The sequence below is a fragment of the Mesoplodon bidens genome (assembly GCF_964165515.1).
Source record: "Mesoplodon bidens genome assembly, chromosome: 11".
Taxonomy (NCBI): Eukaryota; Metazoa; Chordata; class Mammalia; order Artiodactyla; family Ziphiidae; genus Mesoplodon; species Mesoplodon bidens.
This window is the reverse complement of record NC_138167.1, coordinates 98,978,964-99,000,271: the sequence shown is the minus strand read 5'-3', so window position 1 is coordinate 99,000,271 and position 21,308 is coordinate 98,978,964. Positions and strand designations below refer to the sequence as shown.

General features: G+C 43.7%; 1 protein-coding gene across 1 annotated transcript in view; it reads right to left on the bottom strand.

Annotated features, from left to right (window-relative positions):
- Positions 1 to 3,339: 3,339 nt before the first annotated feature.
- Positions 3,340 to 21,308, bottom strand: part of E2F7 (E2F transcription factor 7) — a 31,661-nt gene continuing 13,692 nt past the window's right edge. The window contains exons 5-13 of the mRNA XM_081247965.1: positions 19,729 to 20,019; positions 18,329 to 18,487; positions 16,721 to 16,855; positions 13,850 to 14,035; positions 13,281 to 13,353; positions 10,424 to 10,925; positions 9,054 to 9,309; positions 7,041 to 7,462; positions 3,340 to 4,910 (exon numbers count right to left, since the gene is read on the bottom strand). Of these exons, the coding sequence (XP_081104091.1) occupies positions 4,740 to 4,910; positions 7,041 to 7,462; positions 9,054 to 9,309; positions 10,424 to 10,925; positions 13,281 to 13,353; positions 13,850 to 14,035; positions 16,721 to 16,855; positions 18,329 to 18,487; positions 19,729 to 20,019 (2,195 nt within the window). The 3' untranslated portion in view covers positions 3,340 to 4,739. The remainder of the gene's footprint in view (positions 4,911 to 7,040; positions 7,463 to 9,053; positions 9,310 to 10,423; positions 10,926 to 13,280; positions 13,354 to 13,849; positions 14,036 to 16,720; positions 16,856 to 18,328; positions 18,488 to 19,728; positions 20,020 to 21,308) is intronic.

The following is a 21,308-nucleotide window of genomic DNA, read 5'->3' as shown; positions in this document are numbered from 1 at the left end:
CAAGACGGCAGATAGAGCCAGCCTGGGGCTCTTCTAAATCCTGCCCGGTAGGCTCTCTGAGTGGATGCAGGAAAACCAGAGACTGGGGGAGAGTATCAGCTGGAGGACAATGAATTGCCCGCAGCACAGAAAGTTCCGGCAAGTGTTCCCAAGCTGAGGCTTCTGAGGAACTGTCCACACAAAACAGCTCCAACCTCTGCCAGTCCCACTGTATGAGAAGCCTGCTTACGGCAGTGCCTGTTAAACCATTGATATGCTGCGGCCTTTACCTGTCCCACTGCCCCTGCTTTGACCTTGCTGGGCACAGAAATCTAGGTCAGCTCACTGGGAGAGGAGAGATGCCCAGCAGAGAAAAGACAAAGGACCATCATCGGTGACCAGGCTACAGCGAGCCCCAGTGGCAGAAGTTTTAAATGCTCATTCTGCATCGTGAACCGAGACTGTCTTAACTTAAAATGACTATAGAACTTCTATTATTTACAGTAACAAGGAGGTCACAGCACCTGACCTCATGTTCCTACAAGGGTTAGTGCATTACCCCCACTGACCAGGCTTAAAGGGACACTGGGAGACAAAACCAACTTGCTTCCACGATTACCCCATGAGTTCTGCTTGTTCAATGTACCCTTTTTACACTGTTAAAGACAACCAAGACGGGCATGTGTGAGAAGATATTGGTAGATGCCTGCAATACAGCAGGGCCTTGTTATAACGTAACATGCCACTAAATATAGGCTGGTAAAATCCTAATCCTGTCGTGTGTGTAGAAGCAAATCTATCCTGGGTTATTTTAGACACATCTGTAAGATGAAGGCTAAGGACTGGGACAAGAAGTGATGTGTTGAGGCTAACTGAAGGCTGGCTGAGGGGCGAGACCTGTTGCAGCAGGTCCTACGGTCCCTCCATTCACCATTCTGGGGGCTTCGAGTCCCAAGTACCAGGCTTGACGCTGGGGTTTCAAAGCTGTTTCCCCAGCACCTGACAATTTAGCAGGGGAGACTGACAACAACGCGACCGCTAACGGGCTCCGGAGATCGTACGAGCTAAGGAAAGTCAGAGTAGGTCAGCGTGGAGGTTCATTTACAAGTGAGGGTTAACAATAGAATCTGGCTTTGAACTACAGGTGGGCACTTGCTAGACTGAGAAGCATTTAACCTTGCAGGTAACCTGAGAAATCAGGAGGTAGTCTCACCTGTGGTTCTTACATTGGTGAAGCTTCAGAGTCATCGGGAAGCTCCAAACCCCCAGTGATTCTATCTCTGGTAGAAATCAAAAGCTCAACAGTATAGTCCCTCAACCCTCCCAAGCTCCCACGTGATTCTGATACAGTAAGTTTTGGCGTTTGGGAACCCCTGGAAGGGCTCAGCAAAAGGATCTGACTTGGGTTTATGAAGGTCTGGTTGGCTGTTCTGCAACGGTGAATGGTTTTACTGAAATCGGTACCCACAGAAAGCCCAACAAACACAACCAACAACTCTTGTTAAAATGAATTAACTTTTAATGCTATTTTATAAAGCTTAATACTTTGCTAAAGGAAAAAATTATATAGATAATATAGCCATTAGAGGAAAGAGCAGAGGTAAGTGATACAAAAAAAGCAGTAAGCAGCAATAAAGTTAATACCTACACAAGACTAGCAGTGCAATAAGATAAAGCAGAAAGCAGCTTTACACTGGGAAAAAAGTTATTTAAATACAGAAATAGCACCTTACAAAAAGGAACTGAGAAATGTAAACTTGGTAGGTAGATTCAAGTATAAAAGTTATACCCCCAACTCTTGTACCAGAATGAAAGGGTTTCACAAACCCTGGACAGTGTAGGGCACACACACACCTCCCTCAGTGCTGACTCAAAACTGCATTTCCTTAGCAGGATCACTGCCAATCTTTTTTTTTTTTTTTTCTTTTACGAAATTATACAATGATCGACTCACGATTGCCACGGCTTCTTCACCACCCGATACCCACATCTACCTCAGCTGCTCTACTACCATCAGTTGCTCTGTAACAAACAGATTCATATTCCCGACAGAAACAACCACTGCATCATTATTTCTACACATCACAAAGACACGTGAAGAAGTGGGTACTGAATACAAAAGGAACCTGCTCTTGGTTTTCTATTGCTAAGTATGGTCACAGAATAATAATCTCATTTATGGGTTTGTTTCTTAACACCCCTCAAGAACTGTGAATCCTCTGAGGTTTATGTGGTCATATCATGAACAGAAAAAAAAAAAAAAAAAAAAAAAAGGATAGCAGAGGAGTTAAAGTGGCGGGCATCCAAGAAAAGTAAGGGGAAAATTGGTCTGTGTTTTCATCTAAATATAGACCTCTCAAGTGACAATATTTTGTGAAAGGTCTGAAGCATGATATATTTAAAATGCATGTATCCTGTGCAGATTTATATGCCATGTGTCTTATAATCTACTTGAAAAAGGCATATTTTTGTTTCGATAGGGAACCTATCATATTAGTTCAGGGTAATCGTTACCATGCAATTAGATTAGTGGATGATGAGAATCACATTTTTTATCAGTTTATCTCTAGAGAAGACTGTGAACAAGGGGGAAAAAATACCATCTTGTAAACTTTAAAAGTTTAGTGTTGATAAAAATTTTATATAATAGCAAATTTATTTAATCTTGCTACCTACCTCAAGTTTTCAAAAATCTTGTGGGGGTGATAAGGCTAATATTATCCTGTAGTTAATATAAAGCTACTTTACTCAGACTCCCAGAGTCTCTTAAATTAATAGTTTTATTCTTTCATATAACATTTTCTTGGGTCCAAAAAATAAAAATAAAATCCTACACCAAGATTCCACATCTAAGAAGTATAAAAAAGGAGAGAGGAATAAGGAAAGGAAGCAATGAAGGAAAGGAGGGAAAAATGGAGGGAGGAAGGAAGGGAGGAGGGAGGAAGGGAGGGAGGGGGGAAAGGAGGGAGGGAGGGGGGAGGGAGGAAGGAAGGGAGGAGGGAAGGAGGGAGGGAGGGAGGGAGGAGGGAAGGAGGGATGGAGGGAGGGAGAAGGGAAGGAGGGAGGGAGGAAGGGAGGGAAGGAGGGAGGGAAGGAGGGAGGAAGGAGGGAGGGAAGGAGGGAGGAAGGAGGGAAGGAGGGAGGAGGGAGGAAGGAGGGAGGGAGGAAGGAGGGAGGGAGGGAGGGAAGGAGGGGGAAGGAGGGAGGAAGGAAGGGAGGGAGGAAGGGAGGAAGGAAGGGAGGGAGGGAGGAGGGGGGGAAGGAGGGAGGGAGGGAAGGAGGGAGGAAGGAAGGGAGGGAGGAAGGAAGGGAGGGAGGAAGGGAGGAAGGAAGGGAGGGAGGGAGGAGGGAGGGGGGAAGGAGGGAGGGAGGGGGGAAGGAAGGGAGGGAGGGAGGGAGGAAGGAGGGAGGAAGCCATCTACTCTGAAGAGACAATGAGGTAAACAATACATCTAGGCATACAAAGATCTAGTTTGGCTACTTAATGAAACCCTAAAGGAATATGGTTTAACAAAGGGACACTGGTAAGTTTCCAGAATTATATTTATGCTAGAACAACGATTCCCTCCCTGCACTCTCTGTTCTTATTTTGCAGTTCTATGAAAAATAACTCCGATTTGAATATTCTTGGATTCTGAACATCAATGTATCTGTTTTCCCTCTTATTCTTCCCAACATGAAGAAAAAAAAGTAAAAGAAAAAAAAGAAAGTATCACCTATTGTCCTACATCAATTTCTAAAAGGTACCACTAGGTTCCAATTTTCCATATAATTCCTCTCTACCATCCTGATTTATTCAATAAACAGCAATTGCTAGAAGACATCCCACACCTGACGTTCTACAGTTAACATTTAAATTAAAAGAAACACAAGGGCATGTAGTGAAGGAAACGGAACATAGTAGGATTTTTTTTTTTTTTTTAACAAATGAACAGTAAAACCTCACTGTTCACACAGTTATTGAGAAGCAGCTATCTGGCTGCTAGAGTTCATCTTAATTCTCAGGCCCAGCTCAGGTTAGCACAGTTCATTATAGCAAGGTGTGTCTTCACAGTTATTTTGGTCTTGACATTCCGTCATGTATATACACTTATCCACATTATTACTAGGTTGTAAAGTAAGTGCAGGGCAAATTATAGGAGAAAAGTACAAACATTCAAGTCGTCATACCCTGAAAAACATGTGTTTTGATGTCGTTGTAAACGTTTTGCACTAAATCCCACTTCAGGAAAAAAATAAATAATACCATAGGATTCAAACTGAAGTTGGCTTCCTGATGAAGCCGAAGGAAGCAGTAGCTTTTTCAAACTGCAGAAAGGAAGTTTCTCTCACCACAGATCTACTCGGGGTGAGTGGGAATACACGTCAAGAACGCTCAACCCAGTTAAGTGCTAGACGGCCCCCCCCTCACTTTAGAAAAACCACAAGGCTCCAGGAGGCTGTTCAGATCTCCTTCCAGCAACAAGATGATTCTTGAATGAAAACCACAACAGTCAGTTGGTACTTCCACTGTGACACCACGCATAGTCTGGACTCTAACTGGTAAGAAATGCACAATTAGGAACAATTACTTTCAGGAAAATAGATGCTTCCTGAAGATGGATAGTTAACATTAGAACCAGGGGATGCAGGAGAGAGGAAGGATGCATGCTGAAGACCGGATGGTTTGCATTCTAGTTTCCATTCACCATGAGGACATGACCTGTAACACAGGGAAATTCAGGCACCTCTATCCCACCCCTGCTGGGCAAAGCGTCAGGTTAGTCAGCCCCACCGCTGGGGATTTCGAGCCTCCTCTGTGCTGAGCTGGTGTTTCGTGACTGATTCCTTTCTCTTCTCCTAAGGACAGGGTCCCCGAGGCTGCCAGGCGTCTTGAAAAACGTCTCTCGATGTGTGCGTCGGATGCTCTTGGGGGTCACTGGAACTGGTGACTAAAATAGGAAAAAAAAAAAGAGTACATAAAAACAGAAGTGAAGTCAAATTGTACCCAGTCTCTGAACTGGAAGCCCCCTCTTTTTTTTTCTTTTTTTAATTGAAGTAGAGTTGATTTACAATGTTGTGCCAATCTCTGCTGTACAGCAAAGTGACTCAGTTATATACATACAGACGTTCGTTTTTTATATTCTTTTCCATTATGGTTTATCGCAGGACATTGAATATAATTCCCTGTGCTGTACAGTAGGACCTTGTTGTTTATCCATCCTACATATAATAGTTTACATCCGCTGATCCCACACTCCCAGTCCTGCCCTGCCCCTTGGCAACCACCAGTCTGTTCTCTATGTCTGTGAGTCTGTTTCTGTTTTGTAGATAGGTTCATTTGTGCCATATTTTAGATTCCACATATAAGTGATATCATATGGTATTTGTCTTCCTCTTTCTGACTTACTTCACTTAGTATGATCATCTCTAGTTGCATCCATGTTGCTGTAAATGGCATTATTTCATTCTTTTTTATGGTTGAGTAATATTCCACTGTATATATGTACCACATCTTCTTATCCACTCATCTGTCGATGGACATTTAGGTTGTTGCCAGGTCTTGGCTATTGTGAATAGTGCTGCTATGAACATAGGGGTGCACGTATCTTTCTGAATTATAGTTTTGTCTGGATATATGCCCAGGAGTGGGATTGCAGGATCATATGGTAATTCTATTTTTAGTTTTCTGAGGAATCTCCACACTGTCTTCCATAGTGGCTGCACCAACTTACATTCCCACTAACAGTGTAGGAGCCCCCTCTTGACCTGTGTCGCTGTGATCCCCACGCAGGTGTTCCATCCTCTTTGCTTTTCTGTCACACTCTTCCAATGTATCTCCTTCACAACACTTACCACAGTTGGAAATTAGCTGATTGATTCTGTGTGCAGAAAGGCAGCCTAGCGAAGAGGTCTCAAGTGTGGCACTGGCACCTGCAGCCAGGGTTTGGGCTCTGCCATAATTAGCTGTGTGACCTCGGGCAAATTACTTAAGCAGTCTGTCCCTCAGTGTCTTCATCCATAAACGGGGATGATAAAAGTACCAACTTAGCAGGGTTGCGACAATTAAAGGAGATGATATTAATAAAGCACTTTAGATCATGCCAGGCAAGTAGTATGTGCCTGTGTCTTTGCTCTTTTTGTTTACTTGCTAATATTTATCCTCTCACGTTGAATATTTATCCCTTTAATGTGCCCTAAAAGGGCAGGGACCATTATCCTGTTTACTGTTATATCTTTACTGCCTAGGTCAGTGCCTGGCACATAACTGGTGATCAAGAAGCATATGCTATATTATAATCGCCTTGTTTAAAAACTAACATGTATATTTCAATGTCTAACAAACTTTTGAGGCCCTGAATTACTTATCTAAAATACTTTTGGTCACAACGTAACTCTTTCTCTGGGAGAGAAATAATTACTCTGAACAATGCCTAATGCATAACAGGAATTCAACAAATGCTCACTGACTGAACTACAGATGGAGTTGGGGGTGGCAAATAAAGTGCTGATTAATTTATATCGATTACAGACATTTATCTATGTACATCTGTATCTATTTTGAATATGTATATATACACACATCAAGGAAACAATGGATATATTAACATATAGCCATTGCCTCCTAAACAATTCATTTTATGAAATGATAGACGCTAGAAATCTTCGAGCTAGTGTCAAGACTTTCGTTTCCCTTGATTGTTTCTATAGGTGCACAATTAAAATTCAGGATGGTCTCCGTTATGGACCTAATGAAATGAGAGCTTGGAGAAATCATCTGAATATTCAGCCTGCATCAAAAATCCCCATGAACTATGCTTTAAGTAGTTCCTTCTGATTCTAAGAAACAGATTGACACCTAAAACGAGTTTTGCCTTTAAAGCACAGGATCTCCCACCTTCTGTCTCCATGCTTTATGAAATAAGCAGATACCTCTGGGTCTACAACGGAAGCCAGGTAGAATCTGATGTAGAACCCCTGTCCTACGGTTGTTTGACTGAAATCTGATTCAACGCAGGCAAATGCTATCACGGAGTGATGCTCCTTCTTCTGCGGAGCTGAAACGAACCTTCAGGACTCACCTGTTGTAATTTTACCACAGAGGCTGGATGTCCTCCGTAAACGGGGGACTCGGGCTGGATGACGCTGTGTGATCTTGACATCACCGGACTCAGGTTAAGTGAGTGCGGACCCTGGAGCTGAGCATCTGTGGAGGGGAGTGTCGAGGATTTTGGATTAACCAGGGCAGCAGGGCCGATGAGAAGATGAGCTGTTGATCCAAGGCCAGGCAAGCCAAGATTCACAGGTCCCGTGCTTGGGAGAGCACTGGAAGCAGAGGACACCGGCCCGGGCACCGTGGGTGAATAGAGAACAGGAAACGGGCCCAGCGTCGGCGATGACAAGACCATGCACGGAACGCTGAGCGGTGGCAGCTGGCCTGAAGGCGGGCCCACAGCATGGGGGGCCTGACTGCCAGACAAGAGCACACGGAAACCATTTAATCCTGGAACAGGAGCAGAACAAGGAGAAAGTCAGGGCAATGTGAAGACACCATCCAAGCTCCCGCCCCTCGGGGCCCCTTCAAACGGGAGCCCACTGTCAATCAACCCTCACGCCGCAGCCTGGCCACCCCCTCTGTGCTCTCCCAGCCCCGCACCGCCTCCTTGCCACAGTGGCCACCGCTGAATTCCCACAGTTTCCTATGTGACAGTTTGGTGGACGCTTGAGTCTCCTGAGAGACTTTATTAACATGAGCTCCACTGAATCCAAATTGAGGAGGAAAGTGAACTTGGTTGGGAACAATGATAGCTTCCTTTTTACAAACTTCTAACAGAAATTTATATTTCCCTCAATTAAGACCACGGGCAACAAATCACAACAGAATGAACGGTACCTTGACTTTATCACTAGTAAAAAGCACAGATGTATTCATGTAATGTTACCGCAATGGCAGATGTCTCAAGAGTCTAACGGTCCCCACAACTTTGAAGTTATGAGAGGCCTGCACTTGCTGACTTGCTGTCATTTAAAATAATTCCTTTTCTAACTGGATTTCACTATAATTGGCTTCCTCTGTAATCCTATGTATTTAATTCTCTGCATTTGTAAACATCCTGAGGAGGAATCCACAGCCTTCACCATAGTGTCCAAGGGCCCATGGCCCAGAAAAAGCTACTGATCCCTATGCTGGGCTGTCATTTTCATTCTGAAGAAGCCGGGTCTGTTTTTTTATTTATTAAGGTATCAGCAACACTGAGTAGCGTGCTTAGACGAAGCCCTCACAAAATATTTGCTAAAGGAATAAAGAATGTTTTCTAGATAAATGAGAAATAACAGACACCTACCTAACCTGTGATGGGAACAAGGAATTGAAGAAAATCACTTTAAGTCTCTTTGCAAGAGAGCAGCTTCATGTACACAATGCATATTTTAAAAATTAGGTACCTGTTATATTTCAGCTTTATTTCAAGAGTAAGAGCATTTATTGAGTCTTATTAAGCGTCAGGCACTATTATTCTAAGTGCTTTAGATGTATTATCTTATTAAATTTAATCCAATTTTCACAGCACCCCCATGAAGCAGGTGCTCTTATTATTACTGTTTTACCAACGAGGAGGGCTGAATACTTAAGTTCACGCAGATAGTAAGTGGTTTTACTGTCCAGCCCTCTCACTCCAGCCCTGCACTCGACCACAAGGACATGTGAGCACTTCTGAATATTTAAGAGATCAGCATGTGAGCTGCACGTGGTGGCCAGGACGTTCATATTGCTAAACTGAACCACTGCCAGATTCAGCTGAATTATAAAAACAGAATCATCTTTTGAATACGTTGTGCTTTTTACCAAGTAAAAGTGAATGCATTAAAAATAAATTACCTGCCCTAACTGTTTTCTCCTTATCCGTGAGGTTGGTGAAAGTGAAAGCAGCCTCTGCCTTCATTTCGTCGATGGAGAAAGCAAGGGGCTAGGAGTGAAATGACTCAGAGGCAGCTCATCTATGCACCAGCTTGGTCGGGTGACATGAACAAAAATTTAAACATCAAATTTATGACCCGAGTACCCCCAAGGGACTCGAAGACATGACACCCCTTACCTGCTGGCGACTGCACATAAAGATACTGCAGCAAAGAGGGCTCTTTGGTGCTTTCATTTTCTTTCGAAGGCTTTTCTATCTCTGTATTTCTAGAAGGATTTCCCCACTCAGAAGAAATGAAGCAGTCTGCTGTAGCCTTTCCCGAAACCTCTTCTGCAGCAGAAAGTTGTCCATTCATGTGAATGTCTTCATGGGGTGCAGGTCCCCTTTTATCCACGGTCTTGGAAGAGGCAATGTCTGTGGAATCTGAGGGTCTCTAAGCACAACCCAACCAGGAACCAGAAAAGCAAGTCAAAGTCCCAGCAGTAAATTATAACAGCTCTCTCCAAATAGCTAACGTATAAACAAAAAGGTCAGACACAGCTGTGCGCCACCCTGATTTGTGTACGTCAGTTGTTTCTGTCGTATTTATAGGAATGGCCTGAAGATCACTCTCACGTCATGGGCTTCTGTAGGCTTACGATTTCTTAAGCACAGAAACGATGGAGATTTTAATAATGGGAAACTGGGTATGGTGTTTAGACTGTGAAATAAATTTCTGAGCTGGAACACATAAAGGGTGTTGATGCTGCAGGCTTTTAGGGCTTGATAAGAATTGCAGGGCTGACCCAAAGCTGTCTTGGTTATCTAAGACACGTATATATAGATATACCAGTCAGTCTTTCCCTTCTGTTTTGCAACCCCAGGCTATATACAGAATTAGAAAAATGCATTCTGGCAGGAGGAAGGCATGGAGGAGGAAGGGTCTTAATTAATGGACTGATTTCCATGAAGTGTGCCTCACTCATCCTCTACAAACGGCTGCAGGGAGAGTGCTTCTGCTTTCTGAGCGTTTGACCAGTCATATCTCATTAACCTCCGAGAGGCTACTGTGGACAGCTCAGAATTTTGTTCTTTTCATTCTGTGGCTAGGGAAACGGGCTCTCTGAGCAGTGACACGAGCACTGACATAGACACTGAGGGCCAAACGGCACCTACGTTCCTGACTGGACCTCAGGTGCACCCTGGATTAAGATGATTATTTCATCAACGTGTTAAAAAAAAAAAAAAAAAAAGAGCAAAAAAGACCGGGAAAGAATATACAAACATGTTGACAGTGATTGCCTCTATGTGGTGGGATTATGGGTAGGTTTTTTTCCCTTTATACTTTTTAGCGTTTTATGCAAAGTGGGATTTTTATAAAAATCACTTTTGTTACAGTACTGCTTCATGGCAAGATTATTTGGGGCAGCCAGTCCTGGGCTTAATTATACAAGTGACACATGCACTGCTTCCTATTCCAGACTCAGTCGCTTATCTGTGTGTCTCTATTGGGAAGGAACTACGGGGTCGACGGGCCACCAGCTAGCATGTCCACCGGAACCCCTTACCTTGGGCATGACGAGGGAGAGGGGGCCGTCTTCGTAGTCCCTGCTTTGTCTCTTCGTGGCCGGCTCTTCCTCCTCCTGGGGCTTCCTCTCCTCCCCTAGGCGCTTCTGAACTGAGGGCGTGGCTGACCGCTCTGCTGTGCCTTCCGAGCCCCTGCTGTCCCTCTCTGACCCTGACCCCGACCCCGGGGACGGCGGCTCTTGCAGGCTCCCACACAGCATGAACAGCGAGGGGGAGGGCACGTACACCAGGGGCCGGCCGGCCAGCAGAGCTGGCTTCAGGCTCTCCGCGTCTAAGGCGGCAGAGGCGAGGGAGACACCTCCTTGTCCATTCAGACCATTCTGGGCAGAGAAGGCCTGCAAGTCCGTTGGAGCCACGGAGAGTACTGGGTGGGCCAAGGCTTTAACACAGTATTCTGAGTCAACAGAGAGGCCGGGGAAAGGAGCAGCGGCCTCCAGGCTGCTTGAAGGAGGTATCGCTCTCTGATTGGCAAAAGCTTCTGCCCTGGAATAAAGGAAACAGAGTGGGGCCCATCCAGTTACCACATTCTACCATCTCCCGACTCTGCTTTCCTAAAGAGAGATGTACCAAAGCAGGAGTGAGAGAATACCGCTCAGGATGCTGTTAAAGTGCACTCTCTGAGCCCGTGAGCCGACTCCAGAGGCAGATGACCATATCACCTGGATGGATGGCTAGGGGTGGGGTACGGGGATCTCAGGTGAGGGCTAATAGAGGCTCCTCCCCTGCCTCTCCCACAGCCAGTAGCCATCAGCTACCCAGCACGTACCCCTTCCCAGGCACACAGATGCTACAATGACTAGCATAATAGGGTAATAATTTCACATAATTCTTGTAACACTAGCTACTCTCATCCATCCCCCCTGCCCCCGTTTACTAGGGAGGAAAACTGAAGCTCAGAGGCTAATCCACCCACTGAAGGTCACCCAGTGGGGCCTCACAGTCAGTCACTGTGAGACATCCTGGGTAGATAACAGAGTCTAGGCCAGACATTGATTTAAATGACACACCTAGTTTGTCTCAAATCCACAGTGAGATAAATGAAGTGGGTAGTGAGTGAGGAAATAAATTTATCTACAAAATTATTTTCTGTCATTCTTGTCCCATTCTGCTCCATATTACTACAGAATTTTTAGGCAGCACACATTCAAAATTAAGTCCCCTCAACCTAGGAGATTATAAACGATGTCTGGGCCTTTTATAGAGAAAAATTTCCAAATACTAGAAAGCATGTTTAGATTTTTAGTATTATTATTATTATTATTATTTTGCGGTACGCGGGCCTCTCACTGTTGTGGCCTCTCCCGTTGCGGAGCACAGGCTCCGGACGCGCAGGCTCAGCGGCCATGGCTCACGGGCCCAGCCGCTCCGCGGCATGTGGGATCTTCCCGGACCGGGACATGAACCTGTGTCCCCTGCATCGGCAGGCAGACTCTCAACCACTGCGCCACCAGGGAAACCCTTTTAGTATTATTTTGCAAGTAGATGAGGAAGACTCTTTTGAGACTCCTTTAAGGACTAGTAAATAGAGAACAGGGATTTCCCTAAACCTCTGTGAGGGAATCACTGAGAGCCATTTTGCCCCCATTCTCGGCCCCTGTGGTGCTGGGAATAAGCGGAGTGCACGGGGCTGCAGAGGTGAGTCAAGCTCTCCAGCCACAGCCTCCGGGAACGAGTGCTCCATGAAACACTCAGCTCCACGAGACAACGTGCCCACGCGGATGGTCGCGCCCACTGCGCTGCCTCTGGCCATTCACCTTCAACCTCCCCATCTCCACCAGTAAGAGCACCGTCACCTGAGACCCAGGTGTTCTCTGTGATGCCTCTTTTCTACTTCAGTGACTCTTGCTGACTCACTGTCTTATACTGATTTCCATTTCTTTCCATCCCCAGCGGACACGGCTCAGACCAGCACCACAGCAGACCAGAATGACTAGGAAGGCTCTATTCTGTGATCTAACCTGAAGCCCTTCTCTATTCCAACCCCACCTGCTTAAAGCAGCCAGCATGGTCTTCTCCAGTGAACCTACAAACACTCTTTACCATCCATCTAATCAATCCAAACTCTTCAACTTGGCTTTCAAAGCTTTCTGCCAGCTCGACCTACTTACCTCCAATATCCCAAGCTCTTCTTATAAATACTTCCTTTCAGGATCCTATTTGGACAAGTCGTTAGGGCCAGACTAACCAGTTTATTTCCCCTCCACCCCCTGATCCTGGCTCAACAATCTCTTTCTTCCCATGTCTGGCATAAACCCCTCCTGTCTTCGCTTTAGCATTTCCTCTGCTTCCTCTTATTTCCTTGAAAATCAGACCCCAAATCTGACTCAGCTCTGTTGCTTAATAGCATTGTGACCTTGGGCAAGTTACTTAACCTCTCTGGGTTTCAGTTTCCTCTCTGTAAAATGAGGATAATAGTACCAACCTCAAAAGGTTGTTTTTGTGATATTAGATAATACACATAAAACTTCAGGAATAGTACCTGGTAGTTCATAAACAACGTTAGCTACGATGATGACGAAGTGATTCATGGGACTATGATGTGTCATTTCTCAGTGTCACATTAGTAGTGACTTGTCTTTTCTCATTGTATGTGTCTTTTTATTTATTTTTTCCTTGTAAGCTTTCATGGCCTAGGGGAATAAATTTTTCATACTTTTGTGTCCCTGATGCCATATCCTTGGGCACAAGGGGGAAACTTACAAAATTCTTAATAAACAAATGGCTGACTTTTGAGCAGGACTGTTAAATTTTACCTTTTGATGGGTGGCATTTAAATTTAGTCAAAGTTAAGGCTAGGAAATAGAAAAAAATATACTTGGAGCTTTTAAGACCACTTACTGTGAATTGTCTTCTATTTTCTGTCTGTAGACAGCTGCCAGACTTCCAATTTCTAAGGAGTAGCCACCTGATCCTAAAAAGGAAAATGAAGGTCTAGTGAATATAGCAAGGGACTTATACACAACAATTATATACAGCAGGATTCATTATTCACAGCTCAGGGATTAGAAGACTATCTCAAATCCATTCTGGTTTTGATTCAAATAGAGAAATGTCCAGAAGCTAGCTGTTCATGGTGAATGCAGGTCTCATCAAAGATTAGTAAGAAAACAAAACAAAGCAAGTATTGCTTTAAGTCTGATGAATTGCCGAGATGCATCAAACAGGCCAACCATGGCAAACCAAATGATCTTCAATATTTAAGGCCGACTAGAATCAATTTCAGGCATGGGGCTATGTTTATAACCTTGAAGTCACCAACTCTTTTACCCCCCCAAATAATTTCACTTGAGGTAAGTGAAAAAAACAGGCAGAGCCTAGAGTCAGCTCACTTTAAAATGACAGTGCATGGGTCGGGCTACAATTACATGGTGACTGATGGATTCCATGGATTAAGTAAAGGCAGATACCTTGTTTTTCTCTGTAAGGGCTGCTGGGTTCTGAGTTCACTTTCCTCTGGATCCTCTCAGAAGCCTGATCTGAGTTAAAAGAGCCATGTCGAGCAAGCTTCTGTTTTGCACAGAATTGAATGTGGCCATATGTTTCTCTTTTCAATTCTGGTAGGACAGATGCAGAAACATCCACTAGTTCTTCATCTAAATAAATAAGAGAATTGGTAGTGTTGTTATACAGCTATAATTCAGGATAATTTTAGCCTTTTTAAGATATGGCTTTGAGGACCTATCATTGTAATGGAGCTACCCTATAAATTAAAAACTAAGACAATCAAAGGAATTTTATGAGCCTTGTGTCAAACCCCAATTTCTTTCAATGTATTGTACTAGTCCTTTTTAAAAGTTAGTGGATGACTTTAAAGTAAGACTGGATCCATATATATTCTAAAATTATCTAAACTGCAACAAAAGTAGAACAGGATGTTCTATAACCCAAATTAGAACGGACCTGATATTTTAGATGCTTTCTTTGGGCAGAGATATCCAAGAAAAACCCAACCATAGTCAGCCCAACATGCATATTTAGAGATTTTAACATTAATTGAGATCAGCCTCTTACGCCACAGCCCTAGGGCAATGAGTATAAGAACCTCTGTTTTCTATTATTATGCTTTATTATTTCTTTCTTAGCTCAGTTACTAAGTGACCAAAGGAATAAGGTCAGCAGAAACTTCACGGCTGAAATGCCACAGTACAGTGAGGATAATAGAAAGCTGGGCCTTGGAGGCACATTTTATGCTTAAATAAGCCTGTGTGAAATCAGGACAGAAATTTCTATACAGAACCAGGCCTATATTCTACAAAGAAATGACCCCTGTTGTTCAGATAGTCATTCCTACCCTGCTCATCTGTGCTACTTTTTTGTAAGTTCAAAGCATGTACATTTAAATTATAAGACTGATTTAATAAACCGAAAGGGCCAGCTAGACTTACATTTTCTAAAACACACAAATATTGAAAATCACCTTATAGTTTTCTTTTTCTTATAACAAAAACCCAACAGATGTTCTGTTTAGAAAATCCGAAGTTAAAAAAAAATCAGAAGTTATAGAATCAAAAAGAAGAAAATGGGTCAAGATAGTAATGGATCATATCTACCCTCCTTCCTGAAACGAATACAATATTGGACAAAATATATAAAACAATGGCTCTCAAGACATTGGACATCAGGACAGTGATCCCTTAGAGATCACTGGGAAGAACTTAACCCATATCCTCTCTGAATTCCTACCGAGCCAGTACTGCCATGTGTAGTGCTTAAGAGTTATCTAATTTTCAAATGTGTGCTAATTATACACCTTCAATAGAAGCTCATTAACCAACTGAAGTGCATAAAGCACTGATCTGGGTACTAGGGCGTAATCAAAGGTGAATAAAAACTGTGTCTGCCCTCAAAATGGGACAGCAGGGACAAAGCACAATATCATCACCAACTACAATAGCATGATGCTAAACTGCAGTAGTTTAGATGAGACACTCTGCTCTGGGTGATCAGGGAAAACTTCATGCAAGAGCTGATGTTTGAATGAGATCTTGAAGGTTGAGTAGAATATTTTTATGTTGAAAGGGGGAAGAGAGCGTCACAGGTGAAAAGACTGGGAGAAGCCAGAAGCAGAGAAGTGGAAAGTGGCAAAGCTGTACACTTGACGCTGGCAGGGGCTGTATCACATACGTCTTTGAATCCCTCACGGCATTAGAACAGGCAGACCTCGGAGATACTGCAGGTTTGGTTCTAGACCACTGCAATAAAGCGAGTCACATGAATTTTTTGGTTCCCCAGTACATATAAAAGTTAGGTTTACACTATATTGTAGTGTGCAATAGCATCATATCTAAACAAACAATGTACATACCTTAGTTAAAAAAATACTTTATTGCTAAAAATGCTAAGCATCACCCAACGCAGGGTTGCCACAAACGTTCAATTTGGGAAAAACACAGTATCTGCGCAGTGCGATAAAATGAAGTATGGCTGCATAGTCCACATGCAGTAAGTACTTGCTGGGTTGAATTAATTAGACTTGGTTTTAAGTGGTTTCATCTAGTTCCTAAGTGAATAATGTGTTACAAGTGAGGTGGAGAGCTCTATCTTTTATAAGCCTGGGTTAAGTGCAGGAATTTATACTACTAAGACTAAAATTAGAAAGGTAACTTAAAAATAACTTTAATGGCTTTTTTCCAGGCCACACATAAAGTAGCTGGTGCAGAAGGATCCAGTCCCCAGTTGTGCAAATATTACTTTTGAAGTAAGTAGAAGATAATAACCTCTTTTGCTCTAATTTAGTAAAATTGTGACATTAGCAACCTCTTAAATAAATTACAAAAAAGGTGTTCATTACATCCATACTATATTTAGAAGCCACCTTACCACATATTAGTTTTGGGATAGTAATTGATATAATTTTTACATTATCTGGCATTTCAAAGAAAAACAATGTTTTATTCTGCTAATGCAGAAACAACCAGAGTTCATGAGAAGTGTCCTTTAAAAAATTTAAAAAACGTTTCTTTTAAGAAGTGTCATTTTTAATCCTCAGTCCCAAACTTCCAGGAACTTTGGAATAAAATAAAAAATGCAAAAGAGCTGTGAGTTAATAGTTCCAGAAACCGCCAGGTTCTAAGTTATCTGTGTGTAAGCCAACCAGCATAACCATTTGTAGACTAAGGCTCATTGTTCCGAGACTGATGTCACTAGTCTAATTTTGAATGTGATGTGGGTGAGGGGAAATGAAGGTGAGGATCAACCTCACTGTGTAGTAGGTGTATGATTTGGAAAGGGAACTGGGAATTATACATACAATGGTCCCTAGCAAAACCACACCTTACCGGTGGAACTGAAATCCACAGGCCCGATCCACTTGAAGGCAGGTTTCCGGCCTCGCTCTTCGGTTACGTGCACTTTCTTTATCAGTGCCAAGCTGGTCAGAACATTGGCTATGTCATAGAGGCGGCGTACCTTTGCTAGAAGATATAAAGACAATTGCGGTCACGCCATACATTGGTCAGCAACACCATTACGTTTTAGTTTATGTGACAGGTCACTTTCTAGCCACCATATATAAGCCTCTAGCAGAGAGCAGTGGGGTAGCATGAAGAGACCAGTGGCTCCGGCGTGAAATCACCCAGGATTTATGTATCTGATGACACTACTAAGGGAAGGTCACTGTGTTCTCCCATTTCCACAACTTCACACCTCGTACAAGAGGAACCTGGTTACAGGCCAGGATCGCTGTGATTGCAAACGTACCAAGAGAGGGAAATGGGCTGTAATGAAAGGCTTAGGAAATGTAATTCTGATCTGTGGCTCGTCAAAAGCTTGCCTGGAGTTTCTTCCAGCAGGAGGTGGTGGCACCTGCTCCATCAGGCAGCTAGGCTGTGAAAATGACAGGGATTCCCCAGAGCTTCCTGAGAGGCTGCACCGCCGGGCACACAGACAGTCTAGGGCTCAAGGTTACGAGGTACGACTGTGCTGAAGACAGGCAGCGCCTCACCTTTAATCCCAGGGTTCTGGCCACCCAGCGGGGGAGGGGTGGGATGGGCATTCCCTGAGTCTGAAGAGGTTTTGGGAGAGACATTTGAAAGTACAGGGATTGGAGGAGAAATTCAGAGGGGTGGTAACACATTAAACAGGCAGGATGATGCCCACAAAGTAAGTTCTATTCAAGAAATCAACTTATAGGTCAGAAATCTACTTGAACTTAGGGCTAGGATCAAGCAAAGGGCTTTGATTACCACCAGAAACATCAAGCATTCACCCCAGATGCCATAGTCTTCCGAAACCTGATAGAGCTGGATTTTATCCAGTCATTTCTCCCACAGGGTGGCTATACTTCTAGCTGGAAAGAAGCAAAAAAAAGCTAGAGAATGTTCAGCTCATGGTTTCTCAGGGCTTGAATGAGCTACCAGGAGCCAGGGGCCTTTGGCTCAGGACCCAGGCTTGATGGAAAAGGAAGATGCACGGGGTGTGAAACTTGGAAACACTTTCCTCGTCCAGCAGCCATGTCCCACCACCCCTATACCCTACCCTGCTCATTCCTCTGGTTCTTACCTGTAGACAACTTTCATGTCCACCCATCAGAAGAGTAGGCAGGGGGCAAGGAAAGAAGGGAAAGAAAACTCAGACATGCCGTCTTGGATGCAGCGACACTAAAGAGAAACGCAAAGCCTCTCACAACCTCCCTGACCTGCATTTGTGGGATGCCATTCTGCTTCCACCATCCGCTCTGCCGAGGAAAAGGCATCGGACAGAAGTTTCACAGGAATTCTAGTATGTGACCAGCTTACCTCTCACAGCACCAAGAACCTTTACGAAGGCAGGAGGGAGTGCACGTCTCAAATAAAAAATAATTGTTTAAATCTCTGAGGCAGCAAACATCAGCATATGACATCCCACTCTTTCTGTGCTAATAAGTGGATTTAGGTGAAGATGCTTACTTTTAAATTTACTATGATCCGGCATATCTTGGCTTTCTTCTATCAGTATTTTGGCAGCCACATCAAGAGTAACAATCTTGGTTTTGGAGACCAGGAACAGCATGACAAATTTCTGGCTCATAATTCTCAGAGACTTATCTTTTCTACTGTTTGCAGATGCTACAAAGGGAATAAAACAAAAGCGTCAAAACGTAATTTACCACAAGAGAGTCTGTACCTCTAGTTTGCCAGACCTATCTAACTGTATCAGCAGATGGAAACATCACTCTTGTTACAGTGATCAGGGGAAGCCTGTTGGACACACATCATAAAAAGATGGTTCACAAAGAAATAAGACAGATTTTCTTGTGGGTCATAACATTACAGTAGGTATAAATTCTGAAATGCTTTATATTCATACTTCATTGAATAGAAGCCATGAAGTAGTTTTCCTGAAGCAACTTAGGAAAAGATCAAAGTAGAGGGATTAAAGGATAGAGTTAGGGACCAGGAACTATTTTCAGAACATCAACTCTTCCTTCAGTGGCAAGGTCTCCACTTTTATTTCTCTGAGCCCACAATAGCTAGACTATACCCTCCACATAGTAGGCACCCACCTCTTCCACTGCTTTTCAGAAATAAGTGAAGAAATAAACAATAAGCAAATAGGAGACACTGATTAGCTGTGTGTTGCCGTAGACGGCAGGCAAACCATCGCCGACAGATGGCTGTCTCCTCCGGTTATGAGGATGAGAACTGGCTCATAGGGTGGCACTGAAAGGCATCAGGTAGTAAATGGAATGAAAGCCAGGCCCACCCTTCCATTCCTATTGCTTATAAATGCAAGTGAAACGTTAGGGATACTTGCACTTTATTATCTTAGCGAGGAGCAGCAGGGTGAGAATGAATATCAATGGTTCGAGGAGGGACAGCATACATATGAGCTGGGAGGGGAACACAACAATGGAATATAAGTAAACAAAACCATCTGCCTCACATAGAGGTTGTCTGTCTTTCTAATCAGTATTTTCTGCGAATGGGGTTCTTTTCTACGTCATCTACTCCAGCATATAGTTAAACAAATAGGATCCTTTGAAGAGAGAAATTCTTTCCAAGTAAATTTTCCTTAAAGGCTCACAAGCAGGAATCAGCATGGGGCTGTCAATCTGAAACGGGAGCGCCGTTCGAGATCTACGGTCCAAACACACCAAATACCGAGTGAAACTGCCACTAGACAGTTTTTCAGTGAGGTCGAGTGGGCAGCCCAGTCGGGAAGCCATCTGTCTCCCTGTCTTCAGGAGAGAGAATAAGAGGACATCTCCCTCCAGGGTGGTCCATTTGGCTCCTCCCATCTTAGCAGTGACTCTCTTCAGAAGACACCATCGCCCTCTCCCTGCCATTAGTGGGTACTGTGGACTCACAAGAGGGATAGTCCGGTTCAGAGAAATCCAATAACTGTGGATCCTGGGAATCTGGACAGCCATCTCTTTTGCGTTCCCCAAATTTATAATCCATCAGGTCGAGCTCTTTCTGTTGGAGGTGTGCCATCTGCTCTTCGTATTTCTGCTCCTCTCCTAGCCTCTGGAGGTTCCTCAGGGTTTTCGGCAGGCTGTGCCGTCCGTGCCAGCCGTACTGATTCTTGGCCACCCGGCTGACCAGATGCAGCGACTCCAGCACATTCACAATGTCATAGATGCGTCTCCTTTCAACGCCTGTTTGAAAAAGAGAAGCCAGCCATCATCATGCCGACCAACATTTTTGAGTATAAATTCCTTGAAGGCTTGAACCTTGTCTGTGGACTATTTTGTGTGATACTCTGCCCAGCAAATATAATTGCTCAACAAATTCATACTATATGAATGCAAGCAAAAGAAAATTTTTTCTTCTTGGAATCCAACTCTCGATAAGATCTAGGATCAGTATCCACCTTGAGATGGATGACAGTTCCATCTGTATTACATAAATAGTAGAGCAACTTTTCTTTGGACCTGTTAGGCAAACCACATGAACATTTCAGTGCGTTAAAACTGGTGGGCTTGAGCAACACACGTCATAGTAATAAATGCTTGATGAATGTTGGATGCTTGATTTTGACTTGTATTCCTAGTTATACAGACTACAGAACTGTGTCCAGTTAACTGTTAACTCATTATTGGACCATATTCTCCTTTCCTGGAGTTTGAATGATGTGAAAAAATTACTTGTTAATTCTCTTAATGGCCAGTAAGGAAAACAGATGGTAAATATTTTGTTTCCCATTTGGCACTGGCAACTCAGGAGTCAAGGGCTTGGGCACCCTTCTCAAGTTGCTGGAGGAAGCTAGTGCCAGGGCTGGAACAACATACAGGTCGCCCTCTGATCATCACACCTGTGGACAACTCTCCCTGTGCTCCCATTCACTGTATCCTGCCGAAGAGCCCATTCATAAAGCACAGAAACCCTAGCACAGGCTGACCATCCAGTTCATCAATCCCCTACTCACTTTCCCAACACTCCCTAAATAGCCAGGATTACGAGCAGTCTATTGAATTTACTAAAAATATTTACGCTGGTTAAGTGCGGGGGCTTCAGGGTCAGACTGCATGAACTGGAATCCCTGTGTTATCCCTTACTAGTCGGGCGAGCCTGGGAAGTTACTTAATCTCTCTGTGCCTTAGTATTTATCTCATAAAATGATGAGGATTAAATGCGATCATAAACTTAAAGGGTTTCTGATAGGTGTTAGTTTATCTCCTCTTTGTATGTTATTTGATAAATATCAGTACTTCCTGCGTGGCACTGGAGATACCTAAACTTCCTGCTAGCAGAAGAGGTGACGGTAGAAACAGATGTTTAAATCTTCCATCTTGACTCATCCTGTTATGCAATAGGCCCCTTAGGCTTCGGGGACTCAACTGGCCCCTTGTGCTCTCGCCTAAGTATCCGTAACCAAAGCCTCCAGGCATCTCCCAGAAGACTGGCCCAGCTACAAAAATGCCTTCTTTCTCTTCACTTGCCAAGT